At 44.5% G+C, this 13,933-nt stretch overlaps 1 protein-coding gene across 2 annotated transcripts; it reads left to right on the top strand.

Moving 5' to 3' along the window:
• Nucleotides 1-586: 586 nt before the first annotated feature.
• On the top strand, nt 587-8,084 carry mogs (mannosyl-oligosaccharide glucosidase). 2 transcript variants are annotated; one of them, XM_017709481.2, is made up of 5 exons: nt 587-731; nt 2,295-2,658; nt 2,830-3,053; nt 3,210-3,403; nt 4,511-8,084. In XM_017709481.2, the coding sequence occupies exons 2-5, from the start codon at nt 2,310-2,312 to the stop codon at nt 6,273-6,275; spliced, it is 2,532 nt and encodes an 843-aa protein (XP_017564970.2). In that variant the 5' UTR covers nt 587-731; nt 2,295-2,309; the 3' UTR covers nt 6,276-8,084. The 2 variants fall into 2 exon arrangements, with proteins under 2 accessions (XP_017564970.2, XP_037388946.1); XM_037533049.1 differs by lacking the exon at nt 587-731 and adding an exon at nt 1,671-2,009.
• The last annotated feature ends 5,849 nt before the right edge of the window (nt 8,085-13,933 follow it).

Below are 13,933 nucleotides of genomic sequence, written 5' to 3'. Positions count from 1 at the left end.
AGTCCTGGTGTTTATGCTTGAAGTATTGCTGTAATTTCATCTTCACTCAGCTGTACTGACAGCCTCTAACAGCACACTGTCCCAGGACGACGCAGACATTTAACCAGACATAAAAGAATAAGCACACTTTATTTATTTTTGCCAAAAATAACAGCAAATAGCACTTCGTTCTCCAGCTGGATATTTCAGCCATAAAGTCCAGCTCGCCCGGTTTCTCTGACTCTGAATTAGCCTTGGTTTTAGTGACTGGTTAAGGGATCTATGCCGAGTTTACCCCAACAAGAGAGAAATATGGTGAAATATTCATCATTTATTGGTCATCGTGACATTATTCAGTGGGTTTACATGGTACATGTTTACTGCTTGCCCGCAAGACCAATATTAACCTAATTAGAAAGAAACACAGATTTAGGTTCCCTTGGTCTTTGATGCTTTGGTAAAAGTGAAATGTCTTATTTTTAGACGTCTACTTTTAAAGAAAACTCCTGATTAGTAGTATCGACACACCCCTGTACATACACGCAGGTGCTAAATCTATGAATGTGTACTGTTTTATTAAACCGTCTGTAGAATGCGTCGACGGAGCTGTCCGATCTTTAAGGCGTAGTGAGCGAGTGCACCACTCCGCCGTTGGGAACACAGCCCCGTGTGTGCGGGCTATACACCAACCAGTCAGTCAGGAAGAAGGGTCCAGGCAGTGATGCTCAGCCGAAAACTGACACGTCCTTAAGGTAACGACCCGCTCGGCTAGCCAGCAGTTTTACTGGCACCACCTTATGAAGCGATTCCTGCGAACGACCGTTCTTGTGACGGACCACATACTCGGATAAAACCCCAGAGGCTGATTTAGCCTCGCTGGACTAGGCTACGGAAAGCCATTCATTCAGCTGTTAGCTTAGCGAGCTAGCAGCCATAGCGATCTACGTGACATATGTTGCCCGTTTATGCACCGAATGTGTTGTAAAATTAGGATTAGGTCTATGTTTTCGACAGACAGGTGTTAGCTACCTTTTGTAGCGGGAGGTTGTTTCTTGTCACACATTCGTTTTGAGAACGTCCAGTTAGGTTATCGTAGCTAGCTAGGTTAGCGTTAGCTCGCCACAGCCGCACTTGCTTATTATGAAGCAGTTCCCCAGCGCTGCCTTACTTCAGCACACCTGATTCAACTCAGTGACTCGTTAATAAGCCCCTCGTTGAGTGTTCGAGCAGGGGAAGCGCTATAACGTGCGGGGTGAAGTGGGACAAGGAGGCACAGCTTCCGATTTTAAATTTTCCGTTCCACCTTAAATGGTACATGAGTTACATTATGGCGCCTCAGGCCTGAATAGGTGCCAGAACGTAGCCGCTGCGCCATTTAAGGTGGAACGGAAGAATGGGAGCAGGAAGCCAGCTCAAGCTTAATTGCTGTAAGGTCTCCCAGGCGTAGCCAACAGGCACTAACCCTTCGTTTCTCTGCACCTGAGGAAAATCATTCATTGGGAAACCCTGGTGTGGCCTGTCATGTTTGGAGGAGGTTAATTTATGTACAAAGAAAAGCACACAGGTTAATCAAAGGCTAAGTGCCCTAGATTCACCATTGATTTCTCATATTACACGTCACCCTTTGTCGGTGTTTAGAAGTAAATTAGGGCACCATCACTGTACAGTGGCCTTAATTTAAGCAGCATGTGTTGTACTCCAGTGTGTTGGTCACAGTGTCACAAGCTTTAATGCAATAGTATTTGACCCAAAGTCTTGGGGACCTGCTGCTCTGTCTTATGTACATATATAATCATGCAGTCGTCCATACCAGCTTTTCTGATGTGTGTCAAGAATCGGGCCACTATTCTTAAAGATTGCGTAACATACCTGGCAAGAATTACACAAGTCAATAATTTCCCTGCCATCCTGCCATTTGCAGTGGTAATGTAAAAATTACACGTACTTTTAGGTACACCTGCAATAAGGTACCTTGAGTAAAATGGCCATTCATATTGCTCCCTCTAGTGGACAGAACCTCAGTTGAGCAGGTTTGTTTAAGGCTCATTTTGACACCCATCTTACGCTTGATGTTTTGGATGTTTATTTTCAGCATTTTTCCAATTAAAATGATAGAAGAGATATGAGTCCTGTCTTTTACTGGAATATCAGTTGCACATTTGTGAAATTGTGTTGAATCATGCACTGAAAATGTCACATTTCAGTAATAACATGTTGCCTGTTCATTCACTCAAAACGTAGTCTTCTGCTGCTTTCCCATGCATCTGAACTGGTAGCTCCCCAATTCTTAACCAAGCTCTACAATTCAATCTCAGACAGGTCAGGGAAGGATGGGAAGGCAAAGGAAGAGGAATGTGACAGGTGATGGAGTGCCTCATACACGGAAGGAGGAGAAACCCCCGGTCCCAGGCCGCAAGGAAAAGAAAAAGAAGACGGACATTGGAAAAGTGTTCATCAATGTATCCATTGGCTTGTGCATTTTCAGCCTTGTCTGGTTCTTTTATGCCCTTTACATGCGCTCAGCCTTGGCCAAGAGAGTAGTGACTCCTCACTATGCTCCACGGGTCTTAGATTCCAATAGCACCAGTGCTGCTGTGTCTCCTCAGCGGTACTGGGGCACGTATCGACCCCAGGTGTACTTTGGCATGAAAACAAGAAGCCCAAAGTCTGTTGTCACAGGTATGGTATTTATATCCAAAATTTTTAAACATTTACAGCTCAGTTCTTCTTCCCTTACTTTTTCGTACCCTTCCCTGTTTAATTTGCATACATTATCATGCAAATAATACTGCCTGGTTTTGTACCCAGTTCAACAGCAGTGTGTTTGTGTCTCTGTTTGTGGTTCCTCAGGGTTGATGTGGATGCGTCAGTTCTCTGAGGTGGACGTGAACCTTAGGCACACATGTGAGCAGGGAGACCATTTGCAGGGCTATGGCTGGCTGATGCATGATGGGCTCAACTTTGGTGTCCAGGAGATTCATGACAGTGATTTCACCCTCACGACAGAATTTGTGAAACGAATGGGAGGTGAACACGGTGGTGACTGGACATGGAGGATCACAGCCAAACAGCACGTAAGCCCATTTGAAGAATTTAATTTTGTAATTTAGCTGGAGCATTTGCGTCTGTGCCCTGCTTCAAGGTCATGTCGTGTGTGCAACCTAGTTTGGAATTTGACTTCTTGTCATTTACTGGTTTTATTCATGCTCTCTCTCCGTGACTCTTCCCAGAGCTCTGCCCCTCAAGCTCCAGTCGTTTCCCTGATGTTCTACGTGGCCACAGATAGTCAGGGCTCCCTGCAGGCTCACGTGGAGGAGAGGACTCGCCTGAGCTCCGTTACCGGAACTTCAGAGGAGCTTGGAAACTTCAAGATCACTTTCCGCAAACCGACTGCAGGAGGGGCTGCTAGTGACAAATACGCCAGGTACTTCAGCCGATAGCAAGCAATGTTCTTTTCACATGACTATAGGCACGTGCACAAACTGCATCTCTATATTCTGTCATTGACATGTAGAAGGCATTTCAGGGTCAGATTAGTTAGGTGTATGTTAACTTTTGTTTTAAAAAAATATGCTCATGCTAAAACCGATCTGTCAGCTGATCATACAAGAAATCAGCATGAAAGTGACTCATTGAATTAAATTAAAAATGGTTTGAGGGAAAAAACAATTACACAAGAAGGATGTTTGGTGTCCAAATTGTACTTATTTAGTTTAGCGCTGGATGCCATCATTGCAAACACTAGATGTTCGTAGTCACTAAATATTTTCCCACAAATACTTTCCCAAAAATATTCTCAACCCACTCAAACATAAAAGTCTTCACTAACATCACACTGACGTCTTGACATGAATGACTTTAAGTAACCTATAAAAATGAACAAACCTTCATGTGAATCAGAATGCTGCAGGCAGCCACTTTAGACAAAAGGTGTTTTTGTAATTTGGCTTTTCTAACTAAATATGTATGTCAAAATATGGAAACAACAGAAGTGACAAATGTAACAGCATCTTTATGCCCGAGTGATGTGCATGCATGCAAAGGAGAGCCAAATTCTGCTAGGCACAACGCCGTTGTCTGAAGTGACTAACCTGAGTGTTTGGCTACACGGAGAAATTTTAATTTTTTTCTATTTCTTACTGAGTTATACTGTGCCTTCAACCACATCAGCAAGACCTGTCAACCCGTCAGTGAAGACCTTTTGTAATTTGTACAAATTAGAACACTTACATAATGTGCAGGCTTGAGTAACAAAAACAAAAAAAAACTAAACTAAAAATGAAGCTATAATTCTGAAACTACTGACTCTATGAAGTAGTTCTCCATTTCTTTTACCATAGGCTGTAGGCTGCTTTGTCCATCAGTTGAAGTAATGATCTGTGTAGTGTCAGGTGATAATTTTTTGTCAGCCAGATAGATGGCCTGACTGCAAGGTCCAATTGGACCAGAAACCGGTGGATTAAAGGGAAAAGACAGCAGAGGACAATCATGTTTATTTTAACAAGCCTTGCTCTGTCTTTTTTTTTCTCAGCTACAATTATTTGCAGACACTGAGTCCTGGTCTGGACAGGCTGACTGACATAGTGAAGAACAGCCTGAATCGCAGGTTTGTTTTCCATCCTCCCTCTGGTGAGAGAAGGCCTTACATTGCAGTGGATACCTACAAACCCCCTCCTCACCAACAACAGCAGAAGGATAACCGCATAGAGAGAGACTTTCTTGTTCACCAAGTTACCGTCCAGACCCCCTTCCAGATTGAAGTTTTGTTTGAGAGTGGAAGCTTTCATGATCGTCCCAACCAACTTGTGGGCTCAGTGCTGACTGAGGAGCTGGAGAAGTGGAAGGTAACTTTTGATGAGAAGTTTGAAAGGACTTTTGGGCTTCAAGCTAAGGGCTTCACTCCAGCCCAGGTGAAGTTTAGCAAGGCTGCTTTAAGTAACATGCTTGGTGGCATGGGATATTTCTTTGGGCAGTCTGTGGTGCAGTCCGTTTATAATGAGCACCCATTGCTTTATCCTGAGGGTGCCTTGTTTACTGCAGTGCCCTCCCGTTCCTTTTTCCCAAGAGGCTTCCTCTGGGATGAAGGCTTCCACCAGCTCCTCCTCAGTAAGTGGGACCCACAAGTCACACGTGAGACTTTAGCACACTGGCTGGACCTAATCAATGTGGAGGGATGGATCCCACGTGAGCTGGTCTTGGGTGACGAGGCACGCAGCAAGGTCCCAGCAGAGTTTGTGGTGCAGCATAATGAGAACGCCAACCCCCCTACGCTCTTCCTGGTCTTGGAGAAGCTTGTTGAGCAGCTGGAGACCCACCCATATACTCCGCTTAAAGAGGACACTCTACCTTTCCTCCGAAGGCTGTACCCCAGACTGCAGACATGGTTTGAATGGTACAACACCTCTCAAGTCGGTCCTTTGCCCAACTCCTACCGTTGGCGAGGTAGGGACAAGGACACCAACCTTTTCCTGAACCCCAAGACCTTGACGTCTGGGCTGGATGACTACCCCCGTGCCTCGCACCCTTCTGCAGATGAGAGGCATGTTGACTTGCACTGCTGGATGGTGCTAGCATCGGGGGTCATGGCAAGCATGGCCCGACTGCTTGGCGAGCCTCATGAGGAGTACCAGCGCACCCACCTGACTCTTGGTGACAACAACCTTCTGAATGAGCTTCACTGGTCCGAGCAGCACCGTGCCTTTTGTGACTACGGCAACCATACCCAAGCCGTGTCGCTGCAGCAAGAGAAAATCTTTGTGCCTCCTGGACAGCCAAGGCACCAGTTCCCAGTGGCACGCCTGGTGCGCTATGTGCGCAAAGCCCCTAAACTTCAGTATGTGAATGCTCTTGGCTATGTTAGCCTTTTCCCTTTCCTGCTTCACGTACTGACGCCTGACTCCCCCAAACTGCAGCATATCTTGCGGGACATTCGAGATCCTGATCGCTTGTGGACACCCTATGGCTTGCGCTCACTTTCTCGTGCAGATCCTCTCTATATGAAGCGCAACACGGAGCACGATGCCCCATACTGGCGTGGAGCTATTTGGATCAACATCAACTACCTGGCAATAAGGGCACTGCACCACTATGGCAGCATTGAGGGACCTTACAAGGAGGAGGCTGCTGCCATCTATCAGGAGCTCAGGACTAATGTCATTAGTAATGTTTACAAACAGTACCAGGAAACTGGCTACATCTGGGAACAATACAATGACAGCACGGGCAGGGGACAGGGCAGCCATCCTTTCACAGGCTGGTCAGCTCTGACTGTGGTCATAATGGCTGAACAGTACTGACTGGTCTGCAGATCCAGTGTTCGTAATATCAAATGACTAAACATGTGCCATTAATTGTTTTAAGAAACTATCTGTGATTGACTAATTGTTTAATTACACTGTATGTATACAGTGCGCTCACTGTATGTCAGAGAATAAGGTCTTGCTGAAGGGACTATTTTTACAATGATGTTTCGAGGTACTTTTATAAATATGTCTTTCTACAAAATGGATATATTACAGAAATATCTCCCTTTTCAAGCCAGTTTAATGTGACAAGTCAATCCTCAGGTGTGAATTGCCACGGGCTGTGTTGTGTTCCAGAATGTGCAGACAAAAGAATTTAATGTAATCGAACAATGATTATACAGTGCAGTCATTTTGTTCCAGAATGGAGGTATGTTCAAAAGAATAAATCAATACCTTCCTACAAGGTCTTTCTTCAGTTTAATTGAGTTCTGCATTAAATGCCAAAAATCTTCCACAGCCATTCAAACAAGTTTTGTCATGTTCTTTGAAAAACGTCCTTCAGGTGTCACAGTGTTTCCCTTTAGAAGTTCGGTAATGTTGCCATAAATAATAAAGAGTGGTGCCATGGCATTTCAGGAGGATTTTTAGAACAAGCGCTCAAAGCTCAAACCCAACAACGATTAGAGAAGCTTTCTAGTTGTTTCCAGGTACGTGCAACCTCAGGACGTCCCATGATGCACAGTGACTCTAGAGCTCGTCTTGTTTCATATAAAATCAAGATAGGGTTGCCAGAAAAAATTCAGCAAGCACTTAATAGTAGGAAAGCAATCGGCCTGAGCCCAGCCCATGACATTGTCACACTACGTGGCCAGACGGCTGACGTCAACCTGGCAAGGTGCATTGTTTCTGTTGCACATGGTTTCCATGGAGAGTCTTTGTGAGGCACAGAGGCAGTTCACTGGCTCACGGCGAATTGCCCATGGACACCAAAGCCAGAAAAGGGAATAGTTCCACATATCCTCTCGTGCTTTGCCCAGAAGCATCTCTTTTGGGTGAACTTTTCCAGTTCTCACTCTTTCCTTTCATACGACAGTGATGTTCACGTGCCCCCGTGCCCGCACCGCAGAGGGAGCGAGGAACCATCTCTTTTATGCCTCAAGTTTGAATAGATGCAGAGGCAGAGCTCAGTGCTGGAAGGTTACAGTGCTATAAATAGGATTGCTCTCTGGCAGCTGAGCTGCAGCTTTTAAACAGCAAAATAACTGAACGCTCTGTATGCTTCCTGATTTTATATTTATTCAATACAGGCTTAGACAAACCTGTCCTTTCGAGTCGTTATGTTCAGTTACTGACAAGCTACAGCACTGTGCAAAACTCGGAGACCATCTGTCGTTTGTTTAATTTCCAGTCAAAGCAGCCATTAAGTGCAGGTTTAGCCGTTTCACAGGAGGCACTTCTGAGGAGAACATTTGCCAATAAAAGGAAGAAGCTGTTGATGTTCTCAGAGCAATGAACTGGCCACCCCAGAGCCCAGGTCTCAACATCATTGAATATGTTTGGAATTACTAGGATCATGAAAATCAGAAAACGCGACCAACGTTTGAGACTGAATGTTGGAAGCATGGAAAATGTTGAAAAATGCAGATTTGTTTATAAAGCTGGAAGCAAGTCTTTTGAAAAGAAAGCTGTGCTAAAGGCAAAGTGTGGACAAAACACTGAAAAAGTTTTTTATTCAGTTGTTGAGGCTTCTGTGCATTTTTTATGTTAAATGCATGTTTGCGTCTGTTTTTCCTGTGATAATATAATGAATAACTTTAATGATCTTGACTGAAAATGTAATAAATGAAGAGTGGTCTCTGACTGTGGCACATCCTTTTTGTTCTGTCATTCCATTCTCTGGTAAAGGCTGTCACTTTTACGCTGGTCATTTTACGTTTTTCCTCTGAAGGTCAATGAGGTGACCTTATGCAGTACGAGATTCTCCGTCGAGCACGCTGGGTTTGATCGTATAAACCAGAGGCAGGGACGTCATTTTGTGTCCACCCGCCTGTTTACATCAACACCGTGCCCTAGGTTGATCGGTAAATGCTTGACCTTTGCGTGAAATAACTATGGAAGGTGTCATGGGAGCAATAAGATATAAGCTGATCACACAACAGTTCGCATCCCCTCACTCCTTCACACAGAAACCTGCATCCCCTCGCAGCAAGCCCCCATTTGAAATGCGCATCTCGGCCTTTGTAATATGTGGCTGATCGGTGTGACTAAAGCACTCATTGCGCAGTCCTGCTCCCCTTCCAAAGACCCTTTCTCACGGAGCAATGGGATAATAGCCAAAACAGCATTAGTGGGATCTAACACACAGGCATAAATCGATGAGTCAGAGGGGCTCCATTTACGCATTGATGAGATCCTGAGCCTGTATGCGCTTCTTTTGATCAGAGCAGTTGGGCCATAGCTGTATGAGTCATGGCATTGGGGAACTGTCTCCTCCCCCTAATGGAGCAATTAATGCATTACCTACTCAAAGCTCTCTTCATCAATGAGAGAAACTTTTGAAAGATATCACTGAAGGAGAAAGGTGCCATTCCATGCACCACCACGGCCAGAGAAGTTGCAGAGTTTTACTGCACAAGGACGTCATGTCTGCACAAATGGGCTAGATGGAGCTCTTTCGTTATGCTCAGAGCGAAGCCAGGATTTATTTGATGAAGTTCACCAATTTTTGCCCACACAAAAAGGGCAGAAAAAAGATATGACCATGTAATGCCATGGACCTCATTATTCTTCAACGCTGCTGCTTTTTCAAGTCATGTCTGTGTAAAGATATTATAGCTGGCTCTTAGTTCTGACTGATATTCAGTTTTTTGCTTTTGAATCTGTGTAGCTTTAACGGCTCTTAGTGCAGCAGTACTTCTTTCACAATAGGGAATATTGACGTATTTACCAGGCAGCTATTAGGCCTTCAGCAGTCCTCCCACATTGTTATGCTTTGACGTTGTGATGGGGTTCGTGTGTAAAACGGAGAGTGTGGCTCACTGAGCCTCGTGGCTAAAGCCTGGCCCTTTGTTTTTCCCTGCAAAATGTTTTTCTCTCACTCGTAAACACTCGTTACCTCAACCAGTCGGGAGGTGATGTAAGAGGTAGAGCAGTGACGCTTGTCGGCCTCCCTCTCCTGCCACCTCGGGCTGGTAGCAGATGTCCCATGGGAGTTTCCCATCGACAGATACGTTAGCCGCAGATCTACCTTTCAGCTGAAAAAACCCACCATGTTCAACATCATGTTCAAGCTGCAATCTTAAGAAAAAGGCCCTGCCCTCCTCTTGGTGCGCTTTTGCTTCTTTCCTTCGTTTTCTTTCCTTCCCTTCCTTCCTTTTCTCGCTTGCTCTGAATTTCTCTCCCTCGTTCTACTCGAACTCAGTTCTCCAGCAGGAGTCATCCTCATCATGACCTCCGGAATCGGCTCTCCCTCTGTCAGCTCTGAGCCCAGTGGCCTCCAACCCCTTCTCCCCCGGAATGTCAGTGCCCCCTGTGCCCGAGTGCCACCCGTTCCATCACCAAGCCTCCATTCGCTTGCACCGGCCTGGTTGAATATTATGTAAACTGTGGCTATAAATAGCCCTGCCCAGGATCTTTTGTCTTTACCTGCACACTCTTAGCCCAACAGTTTTATTTCTGGAGAGCATGTGGAAGCAGTGCCATGCAGAGGGCCCGTTACCATAGTTACTTGTGTTAGTGAGGAGAGAGAGAGAGGCGCTACATTCTTCGTCGGTTTCCTCAGAAAAGCAGCGATCTGTTTGTTTGAATAGGCTCGTCCCTTTTCACACTGCGATTGAGCTTCAGAAAAGGTGATGAATTCAATGAAAGGGTTTTATTGAATTACCTTCATAGGGCCAACCGTTATGAAGTCTGCTATGCCCAGCATTGTGTGTGGCACAGAATGCTTCAGTTCAACATCAATAGGAGGAGACAGACATCAGCGTGAACGAGCCAGTTTTTGAATAAGCAAGCGGTGTTTATATCCTCGTCTTTATCGGAGATGTAGATTGAGAGAGGACTAAGTTAGCCCCGTCCTCATAAAGAACTCATCATCAAGAATCTCTCATGTACCAGCTGCATCCCCTCGCCACTGTATAAATTAAACTCTCGTTTTGTGCCGAGATCCAGAGCGCTCTGTTTTATGGTGGTTAGATAACTCCAGGTAGCAGAAGCTGGGCCACGTTTGGCCTGCTGCCTTGCACTGGAGCTGGGGTTCACTTCAGAGCAGAGGTGGGTTAGGTTGTTTGGTGTGCGGGGGTGTCAGTCAGGTGGTCTGTCGGGGCAGGCCAGGAAAGCGCTTTAGCCCTCCGCAGTCACGATCAGGAAGAGGAGCTCAGCTCCAGCCCCTCCCAGCCTGAAAGGCGAAGACGGGCGTATGGGTACAAGAGTGGGCGAGCAGGGTGTATTTCTGGAACACAAGGGAAACCTGCAACTCTGCGAATGGGGCTTCAGCACTGCATTGGGCTTCCCTAACCCGGCTCCCACACTCTATAGAGATAGAGGAGGGAGTGACAGAGACTGCTCCTTCAAAAGAACCACGCTTCCGCTTCTTTTTCTTTCTTTCTTGCTGGGGCTCTTAGTACTGGTATGTAACTGTGTGTGGAAAAAGGCAGAGATGGCTAGGGATTGAAAGGAGAGAAGGGAAAAAAAAGCAATTTGGCAGCTGAGGCGAGTGTCTTGTATTTATAGTGAGTCGTGTTTCCGGCCGAGGTTTCACTGATGGTAGCTCGCCCAATCCTTTTTTGCGGTTTCTTAGAAGCTCTATTGTTCCCTGGGTTTGATGGAGATGAGCCTTCCTCCGGTGCCTTTAGGGGAATCGTAATGTGGGACATGTTGCAGGAATATGATGTATGTGTGGGTGGGGGGCTATGATTCCTCCTCTGCTGATAGAGCTCCAAAAATTCTTTTCTCTTCACTTCATCTTGCACGAAGATGCACACAGCAAGGGGAAAAAATGCAGGCCCAGTTTCCACCTGGTCTAAATGTACCACCTAAGTAGACATTTGCCATCCTCTTTAGCAGGGAAGAGATTTCTTTTCAAATAGAAATTCTGTTATTTCCACTTAATGAATCTTGGAACAGCATAGGCATGATCGCAAAACTGCTGTAGGCCAGTGGGACATAGGGGTGTTGCTCAGTGAAACTGCCCTGCAATCAGGTGTTATTTTCTATTTACAGTTACAGTGACCACAGGTACTAGCAGAAGCTTGACATTGGATACAGTCATGTAACTCCAGAGTCTTTTGTTTTAGCACAGAACTAAAATAGTCAAATGTACAGCTTTTCTTTGCCATTACACAGACAATTAGTCTGGGCCCAACCGAGAAAGTATGTGTGCTTTAACTGGCTGAAAGGGAAGTTGCAAAATAGCCTTCAATTCACTTCAACAGGGCTTTTCAACAGATGTCTCCCTGAGTCCTGCAGGTTCCTACAGCTAGACTTGTGCCCTCTTCTGTTCTGCAAAACAGAGACTCTAGATTGTCTTTGATTGTGCACCATCGAAAGGTCCAACAGTACAGTGTTCTGTACTGAAATGATCAGCTTCAAGGCTGAATCGATATCCAGACCAAATTATGACTCTACCTTTAACTGTATTATGAACAGTCTAATGCTACCAACTTGAAGGGGACAGTCATAAGAAACACTGTCTGTGCTAAAGTACTGTACAGGGCGATGCAGAAGTCAGAGACCACCTCTTATCTATCCAGTTGTGACAGCATTAATTACAAGTTTTTCAGTCAGATTAAAAAGCAGAAAACATATTACATTACAGTGTCATTGAAGGCCAAACGACTTGAAATTACAAAATTTAGTGTGTTACAGCATTTTCTTTCTTTTTCAGGAGACCTAATTTCAGTTTTCTAAGAAAATTTGCAAGGATTTTTTTTGTGCACACCTCTAGTTCAGTCTTACACACTGGTTGCATTTTCGGTCACTCTTACAGAGCTAAAATCATTATCCAGCTTTTATGTGACGGTAAAAAGATGGAAAAGTCACGGACGAGCAGATATGCAGATGGATGGGTGAAGAACAGGTGAGTGAACAGTGTTCCTGTATGGATAAACGAATGAACGTGCGACAGGATTAATTTGCTAGCTTTTGGATACGCTGAGTTAGCTTCTCTGGTCCTGAAACGGCAGGGCAAGAGACATCAGCCTTGTGATCGGTCAGGGGAAAGCTTACAGAAGTGTTACCCGAGACTTGGACCACCCAGTTTACATTCAGAGCAGAGAAATATGGTCAAATATATCGGCCATTTGTCGGTAAACGTAGTACATCTTTACTCATTATTTGCGAGAAGAAGCTTAACCTAATTAGGAAGAAAAGATCTAGGTTCCTGGGGTGTATCAGGTTTTGCACAGTCAGGAATCCCATTTTCTTTTTATCTTTTAATCATCGTTTGACCTTCGGTTGAAGAAAATTCCATATGCAGGTGAATTATCTTTTATGTGATCTCCTCAGAAGTATCTCCTGAACGATGAGTAACCTGTGCTTAATGTTTGTTTTGACTGGAAATGAAATAAATAAAATGGCCTCTGACTCTTCCTCAGTGCTGTATGTTGTATCATTTCCTTCTAAAAGGATGTACACATAGTATTGCATCATAAATTAATGAGCCTGTTCTTTTAGGTATAGCTTCTGTTGCCATAGGTAACAGTGCCGCACCAGTGATACACACCAGACTGAATCTTGAAAAGTGTCCATTCGTTTCCTTATTCGGCATTAAATTTGTTGTGGGTAGAAACATCTCTCATTTTTAACATGGTCTTGAAGATGCGCTGATTGCCTTGCAACCAAACTGTGTTTCTGAAGCTAACGAGGAAGAAAAAATTTGAATGGACGTGATTAATGGTGCCTGAGTCAGGGTGACTGTACTGCCGTTGGAAATGAAAAAAATCACTTTAAAGAGCAGATGGGTAGCAAGTAACAACTCTCCAGAAGGGGATGGTTGTAGATGCCAGACACTCTGTTTCCATTCTCTTAGGCACAGCGGCCTCGCAAGTAGAACATTTACATATTAGTAAACTGATCGGATCATATTACTAAACTCAGCAGTTATGAGGGAATAAAAAAAAAAAAAAAAACGGAATCAGCTGACGTTCATCCCCTGCTTAAATTCATACCTTCTGCACATCGGTTGGAGAAAAAGAGCACTCTTACAAATTAAGGTTCCTAACGAATTCTCAGCCTGAGCGTACGGTTCTAGGACATCTCTATATAGAAACTTTACATCATGTGAAGATTCCTTCAATTCTAAAAAGGTTCTTCTCACAAGATCTAATTCATAGGAGAAGTTCTGTAAGGAACCATCAGTTGAAAGGCTCTCAAGGGAGTCATAGTGGTTCTTCTTATGTCATTGTTTTGACGACTACATACATACAGTAAGTCTTCCATCATAGAGAAGAAGCATTTAAACAGTGAAATGATTCTTTCGGTTGCCATGGTTCCATACATAACTGTTGCTTTTAACAAAGCTTTTTCCGTTTTTTAAGGGTGAGACGCCATCAATTGCTTAATGAGATAGAACAAATACATTTATAATACTGTATTGATAGAAGCTCTTAAGCTAATATTTTGGAGAGCACCATTCATAATATTGCATTGGTGAGAGTTAAACCAACACCTACTGCTGTGCTGGTGAGCCCAAGCTACACTCTTAGCAAAAAGGG

The sequence above is a fragment of the Pygocentrus nattereri genome, chromosome 22 (assembly GCF_015220715.1).
Source record: "Pygocentrus nattereri isolate fPygNat1 chromosome 22, fPygNat1.pri, whole genome shotgun sequence".
Lineage (NCBI taxonomy): Eukaryota > Metazoa > Chordata > Actinopteri > Characiformes > Serrasalmidae > Pygocentrus > Pygocentrus nattereri.
This window is presented reverse-complemented; position numbering and strand designations above follow the sequence as displayed.